This window comes from Scomber scombrus, chromosome 16 (assembly GCF_963691925.1).
Source record: "Scomber scombrus chromosome 16, fScoSco1.1, whole genome shotgun sequence".
Classification (NCBI taxonomy): Eukaryota; Metazoa; Chordata; class Actinopteri; order Scombriformes; family Scombridae; genus Scomber; species Scomber scombrus.
The window spans coordinates 25,276,759-25,300,359 of NC_084985.1; the positions used below are offsets into that span (position 1 = coordinate 25,276,759).

General features: G+C 40.4%; 2 protein-coding genes, 1 long non-coding RNA gene and 5 other non-coding genes across 10 annotated transcripts; 5 read left to right on the plus strand and 3 right to left on the minus strand.

The window, feature by feature from the left end:
• Window positions 1-1,539: 1,539 nt before the first annotated feature.
• On the minus strand, window positions 1,540-13,451 carry gmeb1 (glucocorticoid modulatory element binding protein 1). 2 transcript variants are annotated; one of them, XM_062436473.1, is made up of 10 exons: window positions 13,423-13,451; window positions 10,988-11,178; window positions 10,507-10,559; window positions 10,295-10,410; window positions 8,702-8,805; window positions 6,839-6,987; window positions 5,323-5,448; window positions 5,089-5,220; window positions 4,669-4,806; window positions 1,540-2,781 (listed from the first exon to the last, which is right to left on the minus strand). In XM_062436473.1, exons 2-10 carry the CDS (start codon window positions 11,113-11,115, stop codon window positions 1,931-1,933), a joined length of 1,797 nt encoding a protein of 598 aa, XP_062292457.1. In that variant the 5' UTR covers window positions 11,116-11,178; window positions 13,423-13,451; the 3' UTR covers window positions 1,540-1,930. The 2 variants fall into 2 exon arrangements, with proteins under 2 accessions (XP_062292457.1, XP_062292456.1); XM_062436472.1 differs by lacking the exon at window positions 13,423-13,451 and adding an exon at window positions 13,124-13,187.
• A 565-nt stretch (window positions 13,452-14,016) lies between these two features.
• LOC133997103 (U11 spliceosomal RNA) lies at window positions 14,017-14,150 on the minus strand. The gene has a single exon (XR_009927256.1). It is a non-coding gene; the product is annotated as a U11 spliceosomal RNA (small nuclear RNA).
• A 1,088-nt stretch (window positions 14,151-15,238) lies between these two features.
• On the minus strand, window positions 15,239-20,819 carry rab42a (RAB42, member RAS oncogene family a). The gene is made up of 2 exons (XM_062436620.1): window positions 20,478-20,819; window positions 15,239-18,664 (listed from the first exon to the last, which is right to left on the minus strand). The coding sequence occupies exons 1-2, from the start codon at window positions 20,690-20,692 to the stop codon at window positions 18,223-18,225; spliced, it is 657 nt and encodes a 218-aa protein (XP_062292604.1). The 5' UTR covers window positions 20,693-20,819; the 3' UTR covers window positions 15,239-18,222.
• Window positions 20,820-21,439: 620 nt separating this feature from the next.
• Window positions 21,440-23,593, plus strand: LOC133997064 (uncharacterized). 2 transcript variants are annotated; one of them, XR_009927239.1, is made up of 7 exons: window positions 21,440-21,557; window positions 22,032-22,094; window positions 22,341-22,400; window positions 22,657-22,716; window positions 22,893-22,945; window positions 23,158-23,229; window positions 23,404-23,593. It is a non-coding gene; the product is annotated as an uncharacterized LOC133997064 (long non-coding RNA). The 2 variants fall into 2 exon arrangements; XR_009927240.1 differs by lacking the exon at window positions 22,341-22,400.
• On the plus strand, window positions 22,129-22,265 carry LOC133997106 (small nucleolar RNA SNORA16B/SNORA16A family). The gene has a single exon (XR_009927259.1). It is a non-coding gene; the product is annotated as a small nucleolar RNA SNORA16B/SNORA16A family (small nucleolar RNA).
• LOC133997107 (small nucleolar RNA SNORA16B/SNORA16A family) lies at window positions 22,494-22,589 on the plus strand. Its single transcript, XR_009927260.1, has one exon. It is a non-coding gene; the product is annotated as a small nucleolar RNA SNORA16B/SNORA16A family (small nucleolar RNA).
• On the plus strand, window positions 22,975-23,104 carry LOC133997094 (small nucleolar RNA SNORA44). Its single transcript, XR_009927248.1, has one exon. It is a non-coding gene; the product is annotated as a small nucleolar RNA SNORA44 (small nucleolar RNA).
• LOC133997105 (small nucleolar RNA SNORD99) lies at window positions 23,266-23,340 on the plus strand. The gene has a single exon (XR_009927258.1). It is a non-coding gene; the product is annotated as a small nucleolar RNA SNORD99 (small nucleolar RNA).
• Window positions 23,594-23,601: the final 8 nt, after the last annotated feature.

The following is a 23,601-nucleotide window of genomic DNA, read 5'->3' on the forward strand; positions in this document are numbered from 1 at the left end:
CAGTCCGTCGTGGAATGAGCACACAGCGCTCTCTGGTGGCCAAACACCAAAACAACCACTCACACTTGTTTTTAAGGGTTTTAATCTGATATTAAAACACATTACAAAGTCAGTATGCAAATACCCTCATTTGTTAAATTAAATTATTGGAAAACGCAGTCTTGAACAGGTTTTTGCTGATGTGAGCGACAGCCCAGAGCATAAATTAATCCATGTTTGCACCTTAAACAGAGAGGCCCATCTCTTCAGTTTGAGAACTAATAAATATGACACTACTTCAAAACTGTAAAATACAGGCATACCAAGTTTGACATTAAGTATATATATGTTTTGTTGTTTTTTAATATAATGACTTAAACAATCAGCCCAGTAGCTCGCACTACCAATGATACTGAGAGAAAGCAATTGATGATCACAATCAAAGGAAATACATGGAGTTTGTGAATGAAATCAGGCAATAAGAAACCACTGAGAGAGTGAGTGCATAAGCGATGCAATTCCAGTGAGAAAGGTTCAGTCTGTTTCCATTTAACTATGCACAGAAAAAAAAATAATGAAAAAAATAAACACTGCACGCCCAACAGTGCAGCGAAAATTGTGAAGAAGTGTTGAGAGAGCAGGCATGGTCGTGAACATCTTCCCGTAGTCCCGAAAGGACGTCACACAGTGCAAAAACAAATACAGCTTGATGCGACACGACACAACGTACAGTGCAATTAATCCCAGCCTCAAGTGACGCCAACACTGTAATAGGTAACGAGTCAGTATAAGAAGACGTGAACTGACGAAATCTTCAGCACCATTAAGAGCCCTGTGTGTAGATTTAGCAGTTACAGTGCTTTCTCTTATACTTGGGTTGTTCATGGAGGCTTCAAGGATCATCGTGGTTTGTTACAACTTGGGTGTTTTTTCGTGGTCTCGGAGGTTGTTTCCAAAGGTTATGTTTACATCACGCTCATCAGAGTGATAGCTGAGACCTTGGAACACTTCGACATCGCTACGAAGAAAGTCAGATGATTGGGAAGGTTGTTTGGCCATTTTATCTAAACCAGGGTTCCCAATCTATCACAATAACACAAGGAAACATTAAGAACTAAGTACGTCCAGTTTATGGATATAATAAAATGCACCATAAACTCTCCATGTGTTGGTTTTTTACATGTTAGCTAGCTCGTTGCATCAGTAACAAAGCACCCACAGAGAAAACTAACTGGTCACTATCACAACAATGCCCTACTGAGTTATATAACTATTACTCAGCTTTTTTTGGCAAATCATATTGTTTCAGATGTTCCATAGCTCCATAGTCTATGGTTCCTAAGCACTCTAAATCATGTAATTTGGCGGCAAAACTGAAAGCAAGTGCACTGGAAATGTTGGTAATAATCCCAAATTGCGCAAGAAAAGTGGGTGAGTAGAACTACAGTAAGTGCAGTAGGCTGAGGTTGAACAACAAAGGTAGTTTTTGGAGTGATGGATTTTGTTTGCAACAGACAGCTTGGCTAATCATTTTACAGTTCACCTTCTTTTACTTTTTATCATCTGACTTCTTCTTAGTGACGTCTCCATCTTCCCAGATCTCAGCGGTTTACCTGGCGAGTACAGTGTCAACATTAACAATAGAAATGACAGCCGAATCTACGAAAAGAAGAGTTAAGTTGTGAAATACCTGTAAGATCCTTTAATTACAAAACAAACAGAAGCATAGTCTACTATTTGTTGTGCTGCGTCTTTGTTTCAATAAAAACCAATGAGAGGTTGAGAGGGGAGCATGTACAGACACACCAGAAAAAGGAAAAACGTCTACCCTAGCGCTTGGTCTTAAGCCAAGGCAATTTGTCGATTTGGAAATTCTGTGTATTTACAATTTCACAAGTCTGTGATATCTCAGTCCATGTCTGTTCTGGCGGGTAGAATAGGAGGATGTGTCTCATTTCACCTTGTTTTCTTCCTGAGTATTGTCTTCTATCACCACTATCTGTACGCCTGACAACTGTCCGTTGGCGTCCAGCTGCAGCCCCTGAACCCCCTCAGTCTGCACTTCCTGCATTTGGCACTGTGTCTCCTCCCCCTCTGTGGACATGGTCACCTCCATGCCGCTCTGTACCACCATGGTGGCCCCGTCTCTGACCGACTCCCCGGACAGCTGCAGCTCCATCACTCCCACTGGCTGCTCCACCGGCGCCGGGTTTATCTCGATGACCGTGTGCTCCTGGCTGGCCTCCACCTCGCCCTGCATCACCTCCTGTTGCACCAGCATGGTGCCGTCCACCACCTGGCCTTCTATGGGCACCATCTCTGTACCGCCGGCCTGCTGGCTCAGATGCACCAGCTCTACAGGGCTCATCATCGTGCCCAGCTGGCCGGAGTCCTGCATGGCGGTGCCCAGTAGCGTCAGGCCCGAGGACGGGTGCAGGGTGATGGTGTCGGTTTTCCCGTCTCCGGTCAACATGTAGCGGGTGAAGAGCTGCGAGCCGGTCGGGAGCAGGGTGACGGTGTTGGACGACTGGCCCAGGGAGGCAATGGGCAGACCCGCCATAGTGAACGGTTGACCCATGGAGGACAGCGAGATGGGGGACAGAACAGTGAACTGCTGAGGCTGCAGGGTGGCCTGCTGGTTGACGGAGGTGCTCAGGAGGGTGGTGGTGGAGGCGGGCCTCTGGAGACGAGGCCGCTTGGTCTGGCGCTTGGTGGGCGTCTTGGTTTTGGCAGGCTGCGGACAGGACAGAAGAGCTCGCACCTGCTGCTGCTTCCTCTGATCTTCCAACTGCACCTCCAGGTCTACACACACCACACACACACACACACACACACAACACAGTGCTTAGAATGACAGCCGAGTACTGATTAATAAGCATAACACATACATTTTCAAGATTGATATTTGACATCAATATTCATAAGAGATGATGGTCACGCTCAAGCCAGCAAATGTCAATTCCCAGCCCAAAGCATAAACAACATTTACTCAATAAAAATGTTAACTGTCCTTTTTCATATTCATATTCAAACACCCCACTACACAGCAGCTGGATATCGTCCCTAAAATGTGGCACAGTTTGCCAAAAAGTTTATTGTAAGTTTTCTTATCAGTAATTTCAGGTCAGCGCAACACACGGTCAAACATAATCTCTTTTAATATGACTGATTAGCAGGAATTAAAATACTGGAGCAAGTTTTGTCTGACCCTAATCCATGTCAGTAATCCATGAGCAGGTGGCACAGCGCTGAGATATTCTACTGTCGGATGCATTCAGAAATTCTGTACGATAAAAATACATATTGTTTCACCAGTGGCATCAGTGGCCATTTGATTTTGAGTTTATTTATTCATTTTTCTTCATTGTTTAAAAAAAATGTTTATCAAGTTAAGGACAAATTGCCACTAGAGTCGCCAGAGAACAGATACAGTTATCATCTTCCTGCTTTGTGCTTCACGGACTGTGTTTTCTGCTGACACAGCGAGACGATAGTCAAACAAAGAGGGAATATGATACTAAAAGGACAGTAGGTTTGGAGGATACCTACTTAATTTGCTGCTAAAGCCTCACACTAGGTTTTGCTGAATGTGAGATTTAATTCTTGCACTAAATGAGGACACTTACATTGAAATCACTTTAAGAGAGGATTTCTTTACAGCCAAGAGGCTGGAGAAATAATTACAGCTACCAATAACCCTGTCAATGTAGATGTGGGGGCATGTAAGTTTTTAGACAGACTTAAAAATGTGAACCTAACCTTCAGGGTACAGAACACACTAAATTTAAATTTGTACTTAAATTTAATGAAACCCTTCTATCACCTCTATTTTCAGTCTTTAGCAGTGTTTTAATCAAACAGAAAACCCCACTCTCACCTGAGTATTTCATTTGTATTGTGTTTGAAAATCATAAGTCTCATTAGTGTTGAAAGAAGGTGACCTCCTCTCTTCTATGAAGCACCGAACCCAGCGGAAACCCAAGCTGTGTGGATTTGTTGTTGTGTGTGACTCTGAGGTTGTTTGTCATTGTTATTTATGCTGTTACTCTTTTTTTTTTTTAGCACTGATATAAAAAAAACTCCCCCACCGTCCTCCATCTGCACTTCCAGGAGAAGGCTCAAAATACACTGTGCTATTAAAAGGCCTTATTTTATGTTTAGTTTAACTTCAGCTGTTTTTCACAGTGAATGAGGTGTATAATATACAGGTAGGTAGACTATGATGTCAAGAGAGCTTTGCTTAAAAGAAATAATAGATTGGCCTTATCCAAAACTGCTCCCTGGTTTAGAGTTAGAGCTGCAATGATTAATCAATTAGTTGATCAAGCAAAAAAATATTCATTGTTTTGGTCATTTTTTTCAAAGCAAAAATGCAGAAAATTAGCTGGTTTTAGCTTCAGAAATACGATGATTTTAAAGCTTTTTTTGGTCATACTTGATAGTAAACTGATATATTTGGGTTCTGGACTATGGATTGGACAAAATAATAAATTTGAAGACATCACATTTGGAATTCGGAAATTATATGTCATTTTTTTTTTACTGTTTTCTAACATTTAAAAGGCCAAATAATCCATTGATTAATCAAGAAAATCATCAAATAGTGTCCTGTCACTTTTTCCGAAGAACAACGGACTTAAACAAAACACCTGATGTGTGTGGAAGTCTGTTTTTTTATGTGTGACTCACTGTTGAGGGTGCTGAGGATGTGCTCCTGGCTGGGGTCAGTCTGCTGCCTCCTCGTCTCCAGGGTCTTCTTGACCGAGTCGAGTAGGCCGAACACTTGGGCGAGGTTACTGAGCACCGCCACCTCTACCAGACAGGAATCTGGGATCAGTGCGGCAATCAATCAAAGGGTCACATGGTCAGTCAGAAAGACGGAACAAGTTCAGCTGTTGTAAACAATCATTCATGTATTCAGTGTGTATTGTTACAGAGACCAACAGTAGCCATTCGCAAAGCCTTCTGCTGTTGGTTTTTCTTTCCGTCCGTCACATTTCAAACAGCAGCTGAATTTGTTCTTTCTTTCCATTTCTTTCTTCGGTCACCTCTGAACTAGCTTTAAGCCCCGTTAGAATTCCCAGCAGCCACTGCACACTTGTTGCGTACCTGTGTCCTGTAAGTTGTCCCTGCGCTGCTGCACGCCTCTCAGCAGCTCCAGCAGCTCCGTGCTGATGTTGGTCACCACTTCACCCAGCAAACCCACGTCAGCGATTCCCTTCCAGAAATTGAGCGTATCCTCTGTGGACACACAGACATCACACACAAGTGTCAGTCACAGCTGTTTGTGTATCATTTAGAAGTGATGGAATGATGTGCGTTGAGGTGCGCGTGCTCTGTGACCTGAGATCTCGTTACATTCCCTTTTGTCTGCAGACTCCAGCGAGGTCGAGCTCCAGTCCAACTTCCCGCTCAGAACGTCTCCTCTGTCCTCTCCCACTGTCCCGCCGTTACCCAGAACCACCTGAGCTGCAGTTACACGAGTACATACACATTATGATTACAATAGGAACACACAGACAAAGGAAAATACAACCCAGCTGTCCATATCTAAATGTGAGGATCAGACTTGGATGTCGGACTTGGACTGCAGCTAACAATTATTTTCATTGTTGATGAATCTGTTTATTTTCTCGAGTAGAAGATTAGTTGTTTGGTCTATACAATGTAAGAAATTGTGAAACTTTTGATCATTGTTCCCCAAAGCCCAAGATGCAACCTCAAATTAGGCCTGTCACAATAATTATCGACTTATCGTACAATAACATAATTATCAACATCATCATGTCTATATATGGACTTATCATATGATACATGGACGTGACCTCGATCATTTTTTTGACCTCAATATATAAATAGGCTATTCGTGTCACATTGGCTAAGCAAGTAGTGTCCTCCATTCCTCACTGTGCTATTATATTATCATTATATCAGTGGTATAAAATGATCTTCACATGACAATAATATTGTTTATCATGATTATTTCTGAGGCAATATATCGTCCAATAAAAGTAGTTATAGTGACAGGACTCCCTCAAAACCAAAAGATGTCTTCCACAACAACGTGAAATGAATAGAAACCAATGGCTGCCTGTGAGGTAGCAAGTTTAGACCTCTTTTCTGGTTATTTAGGCTTATACTTATAACGGCCATTGAGAATTCTTGTTTCTGATTTCTGATTGACAGCTGTTTTATTAACCAGAGACTATAAAAGGATACATAAGCTGCAAGAGTATGTTTGGAGTTGTGAATTAATGCCCCAGTATTAAACTCTAAATACAGCAACAGTGATGCGTAGCTAATGAGCTTGGGACTAAAGTTATTTGTGTAACCGGTAAAATACATTTTATTTTTGGGCTTTTCATCAGGCTGTTCTTTGCCTCCACGTCACCCATTACAATAAAAAAAAACGTATTGCTTGCATCGTTGTGCTTGTATAGGTTTTACACTACTGTGAAGTGAGACTGGGGTTTACAAGAAGCTATACTTTTAAAAAAGACAGTAAAGCTACATCAGAAGGTAAGTTTAATAAGAAGTCATGATACTCCAGAATCAGCTAATGCTATCATCAAGTAACAATTCATTCATACATTGCAGGACAGAGAATACTTATTATTATTAAGAGAACCACAAAATATAAGTTATCAAAAAAATGCATTCCCTCATCTTTACAATACTGCATCTTTTGTTTTTTTCTCATAAAATAATTGGGCAAAAACCAGAAAAATTTTGGACTTTGAATAAGAAAATAAAAAATAATTGTAATTGGCAATAAGAACTGCTAAAAATACCCAGCCCTAATATTGAATGAAATGTCTTTGTCAGCTAACATATATGGGTAAACCTGGCGTGTTCTCACCATTAGAGGATGTGGGCGTGGTGAGTCCGCTGCCGTCCGGAGGGAAGCGTGTGTTGTTGATTAAGAGGTCAAACTTGGTGCTGCGACATGTGTTTGTACACAGAGTGCTGTGCTGATAGAAGTCGAGCTGGCCTGAATCCATCATTTTCCTGCAGAGGAGAAGTTAAAAAAGAAGAAAGCAGGGTTTGATTCAGATGTTTACATCATATAGAACTTTATCTTAATTCCTGAGCTGCCTCTGAACTTTTTAACATCTGTGAATTTTACAGTCTGAAAAAGCAAACTGATTTCCCCAACTCTACACTAATGCCACTTGTCCTGCACTTGTAACTAGAAGGGCAACGGCATGAAGCGGAACGACTGATTCATGCGCAGGCCTTGCCCACACAAACCGCCTGTGGTGAAGGAATAAGCTCTTAGAAGAAGAAAAAAAAAATAGTAAGAGGCACATACAATCATCCCACAGTGCAGGCTGTGAAGTTAGAATATTTAAAGCAACAGCCACAGAGAAGAGAGTCCCATCTAAACAAATAGAAACGTGTAAATAATTAAAGGTGGGCTCACAACTTTTCAAGTGTGTCTTAAACCAACAGTCAGGATTCCACAGTTGTCCTTCTATGCTAAAAAATGTATTTAAAAGTTGATCTGAAGCTTCAGAACGTCCAAATGAGTCAAATCTTCATCTTCTACGTTTCAACGTTACAGTGTTTTTAGTACCAAAGTCTTTTTGTTACTATACTTCCACCACAGCTCAACAGGGAAACACTAAGAGGGAAGTTGATGCTGAAAAGACTGTACATGTGTCAGATATCACTTGATATGACTAACTCAGCTTTAAATCAACTTTTTAATTGATTTCTGCACTAAACACCACACTGTGGATTTTATCCTCCATCTCGTCCATTGAAAGCACATTTGAAGGTGACCTTTTATTAGCCAGTATGAACAGGAGGAATAATTACAGCATGGAAAACCTCTTTCACTGTTCATATGAGCAGAAAAGTTGTAACTCTATCTTTAAAAACTGCATGAAGAGAACTTTTTTGGCTGCTTGTGGCAGCAGAAGATTCTGGAAGGCTTATTTGGCTAAAATTAGCAAACAATTGCTAATTTACACAACTAGCTACCACTGAGCAACATTAGTATTACTTTAGAATTGTGTTGTTAAGAGAGCGCAACAAGTCCAATATGAACTCTACTTCTAGCTCTGTTTTGGTCTCAACCGACAAATCTAAAAATCCAACCCAGTATTGTTCTTTAGCTGCTAAACGCTAGCAGCTAGCTTCGTCTGTTGTTTGGTGCTGGTAAGGTAGCATACAGTTTGCGGTCAGATAACCAAAAAAATAAGCTAAAAGACGCTAAAGAACTCAGTATAAGTGAGTGGAACAGCAGATAATTCATTACTATGAGCAACAACTCAAAAGTTATTGGTGCAGCTTTAAACTGATTTTCGGTGTCTTTAATATTAAATTCCCATTTCTAGAGCACACTGCTCAACCAAGCATACAGGGTGATGCATTTGTTTTATCCCTGACATGGCTACTTTCTTACTTAAATATTCCATTTCTATCAGATACTGAACATTTTCATCAGTCAAACAGACAGGAGGTTTAAAAGAAAAGCCTGGAGTCGTTGATATAATCTTATTCATAGCTCAACAGTGATTGAATTATGCCAAGTTCAATCATGTGTATATTTCATTTCGTCATTGTTTTACATATTTATTCAAGAGGTCTGAGCCAGATCATTCTCTTCATGCATGAGCTAGAGTGCAGACTGTGACGATGACTGACTACAATATTGTGCATGCAAACCAATTGAACCAATGAATTTAGACAGCAGTACATATACTGATCCCCTCACCTTAGCATGACTCCACCCATCCTGATGGCTCTCTTCCAGTCTTTCAGAGTGGCTTTTCCAGAAAGGTGCACAAACTGCTTTGGACTGATCAGCTGGTCTTCAAACTAGTGGAGAATGTATTGGTTAGGTAAGCCTGCTGAGTCCACTGTGCACTGTAAATGTGACAAAGAGGGTTCAACACCAGAGATAACTAAAAGCTAAATGAGAGTCATGTATCAAGGTTGACCTTATGATGGTTTGCTTTTATTTTAAATCGAGGTCCTGTTCTTCAAATGAGGTTTAACTAATCCAGGCTAACATGTGATCAGGCTTAAATAATCCTGTTATGTCTCATGCAGCTAGTTTTGGTTATTTGAAAGTAGTTTGTGGATTGATTTCAGATTAATTGATCTTTTCTTTTCTTGAAATAAAGACAACAAGACTAGAGAGTTGAAACCAGGATCAGCACTTGTATATTTGGCTGAGTGCTGATCGTGTGATTGCACTTATATGATAGGTGTGAAGTGGGAAGGGAAGAGCCTCCCAGCATGCATTAGGGGAGAAGAATCATAGACATAATTGTCATTATATGTGTTTCCTCAGTGTTTTGGCTGTTTCCACATTTACTATTTATACAAGTTGTTATTATGAGTGAATGCGGTTGTGTTCTGTGTACTAGTAGTCATGTTTATTCTAAAGATAGAAGACAAGATATAATTCTATGGCCAATTTTTAGCAAAGTGAGTTTAATAATTAATGCTATTTAAAATATTTAGCTGTAGTTTATAAATTTACTCCAACTCAGAATTCATTGATTTTTTTTATTTTTTTACGTTAACACGTATAGGTTTTTAACGTGATGACATCAACTTTTTTTTTTTAACATACCTATAGAAAAGAGAATCATTTGTATCACAAAATGCAATGTCTAACCCACTGGTCACAGTCACAAGACAAGTGTGAAGTGAAGTGTGAATAAATTTGCACTTTTGCAGGTTTGGGGTTACTTGTTGTCATGACAACAGCTCCAGATACGTTTTACGCCATCGTTAAAGCACTGAACAGGAACTGACAGACTTTGGCCACATCAAGAACATGTTCTTGGTATACACAACTGCATCTATTGACTCTTTTTACACTGTTTCTACACTGTAAATGCACTTTAAAAAAAATCAGGAAGCAGTGTATCGCAGAAATTGTACAGTTGCTTGCTGTACAGTTACAGTTATACATGCTTCAAATAGTTTGGGGTAGTGGAGCAATGTCAATACTGACCTGCTGCATGTACATGGATTCATAGTAAATAGTGCCTGAGAACATGTTGCCTGATTTCTTGTGTAACTTGATTCTTGTGTGGGTGTTTATGCTGAATTACTGTAGTGTACACCACATACTCAAAACACTTACTACCTACAGCTTGTGACAGGATGTTTAACTAAGTGAGAAGAAATAAATAGGTGAATGAAAGTGTTTTTTGAAACCAGTTTTACATATCAGCTGTACATGTTTATTTCCTTTAAAAAAAATGTGTATATGGATAAGTCTTTGAAAAGCAATGTCAGCAGAACCCTGGTGCAGTTCTATATGGATATAAAAACCATGAGAAATACCAACCTTCACACATTTAACATTGATTCCCGGGCACACAAATTTCTTCACTAGCAACATAGCTTTACAGTCGCCGCATGTTATGGGACAGCCGAGTTCAACGTCATCTCCCTCACATTCTTCTAAAAAAACAAAAAGATACAGATATCACTTAAAAATGTACAATGTGTGCAGCTCTCAAGGTGTAAAAACATCATTCTGACACTCTCTCACTGTACCTGGATGTGCTTCGACAGCCATGACAGCTGCATCTGTTTCAGCGGATTCATCTCTGCAAAGAAAAAAAAAAGTTTGTCATTATTAATTATAATATTTGCTAAGTAGTTTCGTAACCTTATGGTTTGTTACACAGAACCATCTGAGAAGCTGTCAATGGAGATTGTTTGGAAATGGGCAGGCACATTAAAAAAAATACTTGGCAGGTGATTGGATGAACCATCTGTCACTGTAATACCTTGCGAGGCAGCTGGGTTTTTGACACTGAGTAGCCTGAATTTTGTTTTATCTTGTAATATCGTGATCTTGCGAATCCAGCTACCTCGCAAGTAGTTGCGAAGATGCTCTAACACCACTCGAACCAAAAAATGTATCTATTTTGTACTCTTTGACCTATTGGAATTCAAATTAAATCTTATTATTATTATTATTATTGTTTTGAGTAAATTATACTGTTCTCCCAGTCTTCATTAGGTTACATACCCGGTTGTGATGGGCTGGAGCTGGAGGATGACCTGGGTCTTATTGGGGTCATCAGAGTCACCATCGCCATCAGCCTTCACCATCACCACCTCCCCCATGGACACCGTGACCTCCTCAGTGGTCGCCATCACACTCACAGTATGCTAGAATGGGGGGGGCACTTTTATATAGCTGTCCAGGAGTTTGTTCATCTGAAAAGAGATGAATAAATATGTATATAAATACCATTAAAACAAGCAAAGACAGATGAATTGAAGTCAAGGTTACATTCACAATTAAACAGAGGCAAAATGAAGTGTGTCTGAGAGGTGGGAAATAAAGACGGGTGACAAATTAAAAGGAAAACCAAATTAAAGGGAATTAGTAAGGTGTCAAACCATCAGGGTTCCCACACATTTTTACCATTGAATTTTCAAAACTTTTCCATAACTATTCCATAATATTTTACCCCATTTCCATTACTTAATTTAAGTAGTTTAACAAAGGTTGGCCCACATAGCGACTATAGGCCGCAGTATCTGGTTTTTACCTGCCCCCATCCCAAATCTGGACGGTCAGGTCCAACTGTTTCAGTTGGAGAGCTTTATTGAACATCATAACCAGAGCTGTGAACTTTTCAGAAAACCTTGGAGCGAGATTTGCGGGGGGCTTTCAAGAAAGTTTTGCTTTCATGGTCACAACCATACGTCAAATACTTTTTTACTCAATTTGTACTTTAAGGAAAGAAACATGACCATGTACAGCATGGAAGGTTTTGGAATGTGAGTATGACAGTCAAATCACCGTAATTGTAATTTCCTGTATTCTGGAGCCTTTTAACAGGTGTTTTGACACTTTGATCTCACTAAATGATGGGTGCATTTTGCAATTACATCCCAGAGCAAGTCTTTGGCTACAGATCACAAATTAGAAGATATTAAAAAGCTAAATACAGAAATTGATGAAAGTATATTCATATTAAATGATTGATTTTTGACATGGTAAAAGTGTGTGTGTGTGTGTGTGTGTGTGGGGGGGGGGGGTCCAAGTTCTTATAGTATAGTCTTATATCCGTTATCTTTGATATCAGATCGGGTCATCCCTAATTCAAAACTTTCCCAAAACATTCACCTAATTCTAAACCATTTCCAAGCCTGGAAAACAGTTTTTCTCATTTCATAACATTTCCAGGAATTTCATGACCGTGGGAACCCTGAACCATGTTAGTCAAGCAGTCAGACCTGTACTGTTTTGTCCTTTTGTCACCCAAAGAAACAAGTGCATTCACAACCCTGGTTTATATAGCCTCCCTAGCTTTAAATGGCTAGTTAGATACCTAATGTTACCTAATTAAACTGACACTTTTAACCAAAGTGTACACATAGACGTTGAATCCAAGTATGTTGGTTAAATGAGTAAATAAATAATATAAAAGTAACACAATAAGCTTTATTAGCCAAATTGTAGCTTTGACATCAACAGAACCATAAACCAAACTTCCTTTACAAATGCGTCATTTTCACGTTAACATTGTTTTGCTAGCTTAAGAAACAGTTCACACCAACGCTTTCAGTCTGATATAACGTTAACACTAAATCCACTCATTTAAACCAGCAGTTATTGTTTTAATAAAATTTAATATTTCCAAAAAAAAGTTCTAATTACTAATTTTTCATTTCCAAACACAAGCTAATGCGAGCAAAAAATGATTGATTATAATTTAATATTAAAAAATATATATTATTATAAACAGTTGCGTAGTGTGCTACATCTATTAAGAGACTATAGCACTTTTCTAACTGTCATATTTTGTGCAGTGTAACATTAGCATGTTAGGGAATACAAACAGCAGTTTTGCGTGTTTTCTGGGTGATGCTAACTGACATGGTTTCAGTATACCATTCACAGTTACACTGGAGCTCAATCCATCTGTACAGTTGCAGCTAAATGGCACCTATTTTAAAAAGTTAGGTGGGAATGAAACCGCGGCTGGCAGCTGACTGCTTTTTTTTTTGCCGTTGAGAACCTCACAGCTACTCAGACTAGGCTCGACGGTAGCCATTATGGCTAACGCAAAAGGGCGTAACTTGACGTGTGGGAATCTGAACAATAATGTGAACTATACTGCCCGAGAGACGGGTAAAGCTGTGCATTTACAGTGTGACGATTACGTGCCGCTTGTCTATGAACCGTACGTCCCTTCGTAACTCTGCATTTTAACTCTCCGCTCCCCTTCAAAATGACGTCTCCCTGTGCGGCGGCACGTACAGCAAACAACGGCACGGCGGCGGTGGCGCTGCCCCTCCATTCTGTACGAGCCTGGCCGGGCTGAACCCCCCTCCCGAAACATACCCGCATCCCACTGTCTCACGCTGCCTTTCTAGTCGTGAAAGACTCACGCATTTTGCGTCCAAATATATAGAAAATCACATAGTGAGGAATTAGCTCGTCCTTACCGTTTTATGAAGAGAAACGCATCCCTAGATTGTGAAGAGCTGCCGCGCATGCGCAGACGGCTGATATATAGCTTGACTTCCTGCTGAACAGCGCTCGCCTTGTTTTCAAACTGACATAAAATCAGCCGGAGCTCACTTTAACGACGACGAATGAAGTAATTTTCTTGTCAATATGAAGGCGAGGACTTATTTCATGTTCGGTTACACTTTATGTGTAGTATAGTGTATTGGTTTATGAAGCTACAACTCGTAGTTTGTGTGTGTTGGGGCTTGTAACTTCATTGTCGAAATGTTGTAAAATTTGAATACGCAGTTTGAGTACTGACACAGAGCAACAGCTTCGGTGTGTGTCCCAAAAGTGTAATGTTCCTAAGCAAATACACGTTAATTATTAGTTTTCAGCATTTTGTTAAAATATCCTGGCGGTCTGTCCCTGCTTCATACTCAAATTAAGTTACCATGTCAGAGGCTGTAAGTACGTTTACCTCAAGACTACGCTATGGTCAACCATGTCCGCATTGACTTTATAAATAATCATATTTCCTTTACTCACAAGTGAGATTTGAGGAATATTTCATTTGAACAGTAAAGAGACGGGGCGCCAGGACAAGTGATCACTAGCAACCCCTGTGGTAAAAATTGTGCTTCCGAAATCTCTTGATGTCGATTCCGCAGGAGGAGTGAATTTCTTCACCCCTCCTGTGCAAAACATAGCAGAAGCCCTTTTAACCTGGGTACGTGAATACCCCACGTACTGTTCAGCAGTAACGTGCTCCTCACTCAGAGGTGCATAATTTCAACGTTACCTCTGATTAGGACTCTTTTATGACTCAATGTGTAAGATCAATATAGGAAAACAACTATTACTTGACATTTTATTCATTAGTCAATTATTTGGACATTGGAGTGCATTTGGATGTGCGGGTTTGTCTGTGGAAGAGGATGATGGGTAGAAAAAGGCGGTGTCACGTCACTATGTTGGCTGTCATTGGCTGCTGCTGTTGCGTTCAGGTAACGTAGGCAGACCGATGAGCTCCTAGAAAAAAAAGAAGTCTTGTAGATATTTACTGTTGTTTGAGGTTTTGTTCTAAATTAATATGAACATTTTCGTCTATCATTCATTCATTCTTTACATTTGGCTGCACTCTGTCAATCATCTCTACATAGTTCATCTATTTCAATTATGAAAATGAAAAACAGACAATGGGTCATATACAAGATATTTAGATTTTTTAAAAATACATTTGTGAGGAGAAATACCTAATTATTCCATTATATTTGAATTAAATTGTACATTTGTTGTCAAATTTAAAGATATTGTGTCTAAATGATCACTTAGTCTAAGTATCAGGCTGTATGACCCTAAACACATGTTGTGGGGTTCATGTTAAAACCTTTTTTTATTTGTTTTTAATCTCATGTTACATTAGAATATCAATATAGGAAATTCAGACTAAACCTTGTAAAGCAACAATGGTGTGTTAGTTCTTGTGAAATAGTATGGTTATCTTGTATGGTTAAATTCCTGGTAATAATTTACAGTGTACTGTCTATGTGGTGACCTCAGAGCTGAAGCTGTCATTACGAAAATAAAACACTTTTAATTTTCTTTTTCCCACCAATGGCACCTAATTGTAACAATATCTCCCTCTCTATATATTACATCTAACATCTATATGCTACATATAACCTGGACTAATGTGACATGTTTTGGGGGAAAGGTGGCATACGTGGAACACTTGGTATGGTCCCTGTAATAAAAGGGACATCTCAAAATCTTTAACTTGATCACCGTAAATAAATAAAAACAACTAATCTAGGTCATAATGATCCTCCTTCAATCTGCCAGAAGAGGCCGCCAAACCTTAGTCTAAAAAAAGTCAAACCAAACACCTTTTCATTGGACATCTATTTATTTTTTTGTAACCAATCAATAAAATCACATAAAATAAAAGGCGAATCCCTTATACACAATATATAAAATAAATAACATCTATTCAATAAAGCTGTGAAATGTGACAATGGGGCTTAGAAGCTGTACAGTCTTGTGCTAAGTACCGTCTTGCAGGCCTTACATTACAGCTGTTGATGTTTTCTGGTATAAAAGCTCTATCAGAGCATTGGTTTGATCATTCTAGAGCTGTATACACCAGAGGACAACATGAAGCACACCATTCAAGGCGTAGTTCCACATTTTGGGACTTTTTTTTATTGGCTTTCTTTCTGAGAGCTAGACGAGATCGATATCAATCTCCTGTTAGAGTGGTATTGATCCTCACATCTCACTATCGGAAAGAAAGCTAATTAACAAATTACCGAAAATGTTGAACTACTCCTTTAAGATTAGAGCAACAGAGAGGCTGGATGGAGACTTAAGTTTGCTTTATGACCTGACCACCATCATTATAATAATTATTACTCAGGACGGTCACTGTTTATGCATCTACACAGTCTTAAAGATTACAAATGCTGCTGTTAATGTATTTCACATTTTTACCATATGATGAATATAGAGGCGTTTACTAATGGTTGATGAGATTATTTCTTCCCATTGAGTCCGGCTTTCAAATTTCTTCTTCTTCTTCTTTTTGTCTTTCCAGTGTTGTCCTTTCATCTAAAGCAGTGCACTCCGATGCTGCGAGGCTGCTGTCTTCACACGGAGCGGTGCGAGGGTCCCTTCAAATGTGCAGTGCTCAGGAATGGGAGTCATGCGGAATCACGGTTGGAGAACGGTTGTCTAACAGCACAGTATTAACATAGAAATTCAAACAATATTATAGAATTGAACCCTGTTCAGATGTGACAAACGTGAGAAAGGTAGTCGAAGTAACAAAGTCAAGACTGGCTGTCAAATGGTGACTTGGGATGTTTCTCAATTCAAAGCTAGATTTCAAGATGTAGCACCCCTATGATGAAGACCTCATCTGCACCAAGAACATGAAATGCTAACATCTGATTGTCAAACAAACAGAAAACATATGGAAAACTGTAATTAAACCTTGCTATATCAGGAAGAATACCGTTTCTTCTGAATCTGTACTGAAAAAATAACAAATAAAGGGATGGTGCAAATGTTTTCCTATACATTCCTACCCAAAACACAAAGCTGCATTTGCCTTTAAACTGAAATGAAAATGCATAATCGGCGGGTTACTGTTAGCAGTGTGTGTGAACAGGTGTTCTGGTGAGAAGCTGGTGGAAGGTGAGCGAGCGGTGCAAGTTCTCCCAGGCTAAATGTAAACAGCAGATTATTAACGTCTGCAGTCAAAAGCCTCCGGAGACTCGAAAGCATACATGGTCCTCCTCCACGTTAAAGGTAGTTACTACTAGGAAGTTGTGTGTGCAGACATGCATGCGTCATAAATGCAGCTCACTGCTCAGAACAGGAAGCTGACAGGCTCCGTTGTGAGCTGCTTTATTATTGGTGTCACAAGCTGCTAAATCTGAAAAAAGGATATGTCAACATTACATAACTGAATGTTGAGTTAGCTCTGCACCGATCGTCTCATCTCACTCTTGAAAAGAAAGAAAAATCCCAAATGTTTGATTATTCTTTAAGGGTCTTGATTTTTTCATCGATATAATTGCTATGGAAGGAACTATGTAAACTGGAAATATGGGGGTGCCATTGCTATATATCATGTTCAATGAACTGACTGTAACATCCGTGTTAAAACTAAGCTAATTAATGTATGTGGTTTATGTTACCCTGTTGATATGACATCAGGAACCAGTTTCTATGAAACCTCGGGGATGCCATGTTCTTTTTGGAAACCAGAGTTGGCATCCACCATCAGCTCGGGCCTGAATGGAATATTATTTTCATGGTTTGACATTTGATAAAAGAAACAGCTGTTTGACTGACCTACAAACAGCTGCAGATGAAACTCAAACTCATCTTTGCCGCTAAGCAAACACATCATCACTAATGCTGACGATGTCATTAAAGGTCTGATAACTGAGAGGTGAATATCCAACACTTGATGTCTTAATACAAATAACTTAAATCGGATCGCCTAACCTAATTATGGCCTATCATTATGTATACATCTTAACTAGATATAATCTATATCTTTTTTTCTTTTTTTTTTTAAACAAAAACATTAATCATCTGTTCACAAATTTGACCAGAAAGTCAGTTTGGCGAGAGTGCACACGACAGCTTACAGTAGCAGGAGCACATTGATTTAATATAGTGACACTTAATGTTGAGTGCACTGTGTCTGTTCAATGACGTAGCTTTCAGTGACCTTTTAGCTTTCATCTATAGATTTCACTATTATTTACAATATTACAGTCACAAAGAAAAAATTAGGCAAAGCATTGCACAAACTTTGACAGGTAGAAACCCACAATAGTGCCGTATGAAATGGAAGTGATGCCAGACCACGTTAAGTCATAGTCCAAGTATCTTCAGTATATGCTATGTAGTCCGTTGACTCCACAGCTGTGAAAAGGAGTATTATTGGCTGCACTCTATGCGTCAAAGCCTGATCACCTCTGCATGCTTTCTGCGTTTCCTGAACCTGACGAGACCCAAAACAGCTCGGCTCATGCTACACCTCATGGATTTATAGATACAACTTGCTTATAAGATACACATCAGGATGTACACTGGCCCTCCCTGTTAGATAAGAATCGTGGTTGTCAGTAGAAGCTGCGCACGTTAGAGGGCACGAAGCACAGGGTGAGGAAGTGATGGACGGTGATATCTTGGGTGCTGAGCCTGAGTGACTTGGTTTTGACGAGGTGAGCTGTTGGTGGGACGGGACAGTGTTTTCGGACACGGAGCATTCTGAGTCAGCAGTGGCAGCCCTTTTCGGCGGTCGCGGCAGCTAGTTCCTCTTCGTCGTCAGCAGGGTAGAGGACCTTGGCGGTGAGGCCGCTCTTCACCCCGTCCCAGCCGTCGCGGGTGACGATCTCCCCCATCTTCATCAGCTCGTAGATGTCCTTGGTCAGCAGCTCGAAGGCCCGGTCCACGTTGCTGTTGCACTTGGCCGACGTCTCCACGTAGCGGATGCCCAACTCGGCCGCGAGCTGCTCCGCATCGTCCCGGCTCACCTTACGGTCCTTGTTGAGGTCGCTCTTGTGGCCGATGAGGATGTAGACCATGTGGTGAGGCAGGATGTGCTCACTCACCTCCTTGTGCCACTCCTTCACATGGTCAAAGGTCTTGCGATTGGTGAGATCGAACACTAGCAGCCCCCCCACAGAGTTACGGTAGTATGATGTTGTGATGGACCTGGTGGGCAGAAAGATTGATGACATGTTAGTAACTCATGGCAAAGATGATCCTGACAAAGCATTTCTGAACATTTCAGAAGTTTTAATGAAGAAGAATGACCAGCAAAGGTTTTCTACTATCCTGAAACTGAAACTAACTAAGCTTCAGCTGTTTATAAGTATGTGAAAGTCCAAGTCAAGCCCAAAGACTTTTCAAAGCAAGTCCTCAGACAAGCCTCAAGTGATGCAAAAAAAGTCTCATGTCAACCTCGCTAGTCAAGCATCAAATCAGTTGAGGCAAGTGCAAGTCATTCTTGACAGATCACAATTCCAGTCAAGTCTCAAAGCTTCATAAGCAACTTGCCAATTAAATATTTAGGGTGTGGGACCATGCAAGGCTCATCTGCCTGTATCCTATTGATTTATATTGTTCTGGGAGGTGAATGTTGAATGTTTTTAATTGATGTCTCATGTCAGGTCTTTAAAGAGCAAAGTCTCATGTAAAAGAATGTCCAAGTTGAGTCATATTACCTCATGTTTGTGACTCTCAATACAGCTCTGATAAGACCCCACATTCTCCTTCACAATACTTACAGCAACAGTACTTACTCTAAATGACTGCCAGGTTTAAATATTTTTAATGTTTGGATGTCCACATCGTAAAGTAGAATTGTGTATATTTTCTCTACCCTGCATCCATGTACAGTGCACACTGCAGATGGCAAACAGCGGCTTCGTTATATTTTGCCCGGATGCCCCAAATCTAACTATTACCCACCCTGTCAGGTTTGCTGTGTCACTTTGTGTAAGCGGATTTAAATATATTTAGGCATATGCATCATGAAATTGGTCATTAAAAAGACAATTGCTTAAAATGAGTCAAAAATGCAGACGCTGCCTTTATGTCTTCATCCCTTCCCTTAATATTGTGGTTTAGTGGTGCAGATTACATTACCTTGCTGGTGATGAATAATGAAACAGAATTGAAATGAATCAAATTACCACAAACATTACTAAAGATAGTAAACATGAGGTCATCTGGTGCCCCTAAACATGTAGGGCGGTAGGGTCATTGCCTGCTTTGGCCTAGCCTTGCACAGACCCATTTACACACATGTTGAAATTACTGACTGATTTCACAAAAGCTTGTCATAATCAGGCCGTTAACTCAGAAGTGAAAGACTCGACTGTGGTGAAGCCTGAAGGAAAACACCCTCTGAAGCTCAAGCTTCAAAAGCGAAAGCAGATCTAAAAGCTGAGCTGCTTCTCCACACAGAGGAGTGCTTGAAAGGAAATTAACCATGACAGCAGAGGTACATGAGACAGAACATGCAACAGGGTAAAAACAAATGCAGAAAAAAGAGGGAAAACAATATTTGGAATTAGATTTGTCATCCTAGTGTTGTCCTGGAGCCTGTGGAGGCTGTGAATATATAGGGAGTCAAAGTGGGGCCTAAATATGACGAGGCTGCCCATCATCCATGAATGAATGCAATGATGCAACTCAATTTATAGGCTAGTGTTTTTACACGGGCCAGAGCATCAATACTGTAAGATCGAGGCCTATAAAGCCTAATCTTCTCCTGACCTTTTTCTCTACTGTCTGCACTCACTTCATTACATCACAATGAGAGAGGAAACGGCTTGTGTTTCATTTCAAAAGGCGTTTATATACAAAATAGCAGCCAGGCACGACATCGAAGTGAGGCCTCTCAATAATTTAGATTTCAGAATTTCAAATACAGTCGGTTGAGAATGATGATTATGTTTAAATTCATCACATTCGACATGTTTTTTAATTTTATAACAGCAACCTTTCCTTTGTTTCATACCTGAATCGTTCCTGACCAGCGGTGTCCCACAGCTGAAGCTTGATTTTCACCCCGGGCTCGATATCAAGCGAGCGGGCGTAAAAATCCACCCCGACCGTCGGATCCGCCACATCGCTGTAAATTCCATCCGTGAAGCGCTTCAGCAACGACGACTTCCCCACTGTTGAATCCCCGAGTAGAATGATCCTGAACTGATATTGCCACAAAATATCCATGGCATGACTAGAATAGGGGATACCAGCGGAGAGCGTGTGTGTGTGTGTGTGTGAGTGTGTGTGTGAAACAAAGCCCTGTGCGTGGCGTGTTTACATGAAGCTCCCGTTGTTGCTGCTGCTGCTGCTGCTGCCACTGCTGTTGGAGCAAAGAGCGACCGCAGCACTCATGTGATAGATTTACCTATGCTCTACTACACCAGATACCACTACTATAAAACCTGCTGCAGCCGTGAATGAAACAATTGTATGAAAGAGTCAGAGATAAGCTTTAGTGGGATTTAAAGTGCTGTATAACCTCTATTACACACAAGTCAGCTGCTTATTTCTCCAGTAGGAATGTCAACGTTAATTAGTAGCTTTCACAAGGAGGCTTTTACCGAGACTGTGTGAAATTCTAGCACTACTTTTTATTAAGTCGACACAGCTATGTGAGGGCAATATTTCGCAACGGTTCACAAACTCTGCACTGTGGTTATCTGGAAGCCACAAAGCGTCAGGAAGCAGGTTGCTGTCCGTGGTTCTGAAGTAGGTTTTATAGTTAAAGTAAAGCCAAAGCCTGCTGAATGAATCTACAGTATATTTATGACTTCACACGTTCCTGTCTTTCGCCATGTAAAGCTGAGCGCGGTCAATATCTCTGTTTGTGTTTGTTTTAAGCTATCTAAGTGACAATAAACCAACGTCGCTTTCTAAAACGCCTGTAGAACTACACGTCCCGTGGTGCAACTGGTCCGCGTGAGCTCTGCGGGCCAATCAGCGGGCTGCTGCTCCAGCGCCAGCGTATATAACAGCGTGAGACCCTCCTTTCCGTCTCTTCGCATTCAAGTCTTCAACGAGAAAGGGGTGAAGCTGACATAGAGCTCTGGTGAGACTTCAATTTCTCTTGTATTTTAACCCGAAACTATGTTGTACTTTTGTAAGAGTTTGTTACACTTTGCTTTATGTCTCTTAAAGACTGGAAGGTATTATTATTCAAGCCACGTTGTTGGTTAACCGCGCCAACTTAAGCTAGCGTTTGCTATTTAGTGCTACTGTAGTCACGCGGGTTTAAGTAACACTTTAAGAATAGTAATACCAATTTAACACTAGTGTAATTAACCCACATTGCGCGCTCACGTTTTGTAGTTCCGTTGCAGTTACTTTTTGGTGTGTCTTAGCTAGGCTAACGTTAGCTAAATGCTCATGAACCACGTGGCACAATCTCTGTCAAGCCTTCATTGAAAAAAATGGCTTTAGATGTCTAGTGTGTAGAAAGTTTATTTTAAACTTATTTCCTAGTACCTAATGACTCGTACAGCTCTGTAAAACATGCATTACTTACCTCACTTTTCTCTTGCAGAAGCCATCAGCAATCCGGAGTGCAGTCTATCCTCTAGGCCATGGACATCATTGTAGAGCAAATGTAAGTGTAAACTTCACACTGCTGATTTCTACACACAGGCACCTATCGAAGCCGTTTGTGCTCTCACGTAGCAGTGAACGGTCAACAGGATGCCGAGATGAACACTTTCACCGACGGTCGCTGTTCAGTTCGAAAATAACTGTTTCAGCAACATTTTGGGGAAGGACACTCAGACAAAACTTAAAGGGTTAATGATTGACCAGGCCTATAGAAGTGATGTCTTAATGTACTTTTATTTTTCTGCAGGTGTCTGGTTAATGCTGAAGCCGGATGACCAGAAGATTACATGGATCACATCACATGAAGGTAACATCGTGAACCACATCTTTTAATCCATACATTCTTGGCTGTGATTACAAACTTGCCCTCACTGACATGCTTGATTGAGACATTTATATAACTGAGCCACATTTGCTAAAATTGAACCCTTTCACCGACGGTCGCTGTTCAGTTTGAAAATAACTGTTCCAGCAACATTTTGGGGGAAGGACACTCAGACAAAACTTAATGATTGACCAGGCCTATAGAAGTGATGTCTTAATGTACTTTTATCTTGCTGCAGGTGTTTGGTTAATGCTGAAGCCGGATGACCAGAAGATTACATGGATCACATCACATGAAGGTAACTTCGTGAACCATTTTTTTTTTTTAATCCATACATTCTTGGCTGTGATTACAAACTTGCCCTCACTGACATGCTTGATTGAGACATTTATATAACTGAGCCACATTTGCTAAAATTGTTAAAGGATGTAACAAAAGAATCCTAGTAAACTAAGATATGTTTGCTCCCATTAGGTGATCCTTATGGCTGAACTAGAAGTGACTGGATGAGGACGACTTATGTCAAGGTAAATATTTTAATTGTGAGTCAGTACTACAGCATGCTATCCTAAGGACCGGAGCTTATTCGTAGCTCTAGGTTCTCCAAGTGCATGCAAGATAATGGGGTAGTCTTTGACTGCTTTGGCCTTCTCTGCCATCAGCGGTCACTCGCCTATCCTACAGTCATTTTAGTATAGCAGATCTGTTTAATGAATCTAATATAATCTCTATCTTGTAGGTATCAATCTGCCCAGGTTCTCGAGTCTGACTGTGGGGCTGTATGGGTTCTCTACATTGCTGGCTTGTGATGGTACGTAAATACAACAGTCAAATGGCTTTACAAGAAACTGATCCATGATGACCACTTAACACAATGAGGACTGTTTGGATGAAACTCGCGGATATGGGACTGAGATCAGGCCTACATTTGCATCTTCTGAGTGCTTTTGAATTATACTAAATCTTTATTTTCCTCATATTTCAGGTCTGGTGACATGTTGGAGTCCAAGTCTGGCTGAACTGATGAGGGCCGTACCCCTGCCAACATCAGTTAATTAGGAAGCATGAAAATCTTCTGCTATAGAAGTGACTATCACTTCTGAGACGTGTTCATTTTGCAATCCTAAAGTATGAAATGTATTGTGACTGTGTAATAAAAAGAAATGATGAGAAAATGATTTAT

Bases quoted from the DNA above. Each gene is read 5' to 3' on its own strand.
- gmeb1 (XM_062436473.1), bottom strand. From the start codon at position 11,115: ATGGCGACCACTGAGGAGGTCACGGTGTCCATGGGGGAGGTGGTGATG. The intron at 10,560-10,987 runs GTATGTAACCTA...TTTTCTTTGCAG, and splicing joins CTCCAGCCCATCACAACCGG to AGATGAATCCGCTGAAACAG. The intron at 10,411-10,506 runs GTACAGTGAGAG...TTGTTTTTTTAG, and splicing joins GGCTGTCGAAGCACATCCAG to AAGAATGTGAGGGAGATGAC.
- rab42a (XM_062436620.1), bottom strand. From the start codon at position 20,692: ATGGATATTTTGTGGCAATATCAGTTCAGGATCATTCTACTCGGGGAT. The intron at 18,665-20,477 runs GTATGAAACAAA...TCTGCCCACCAG, and splicing joins GCTGGTCAGGAACGATTCAG to GTCCATCACAACATCATACT.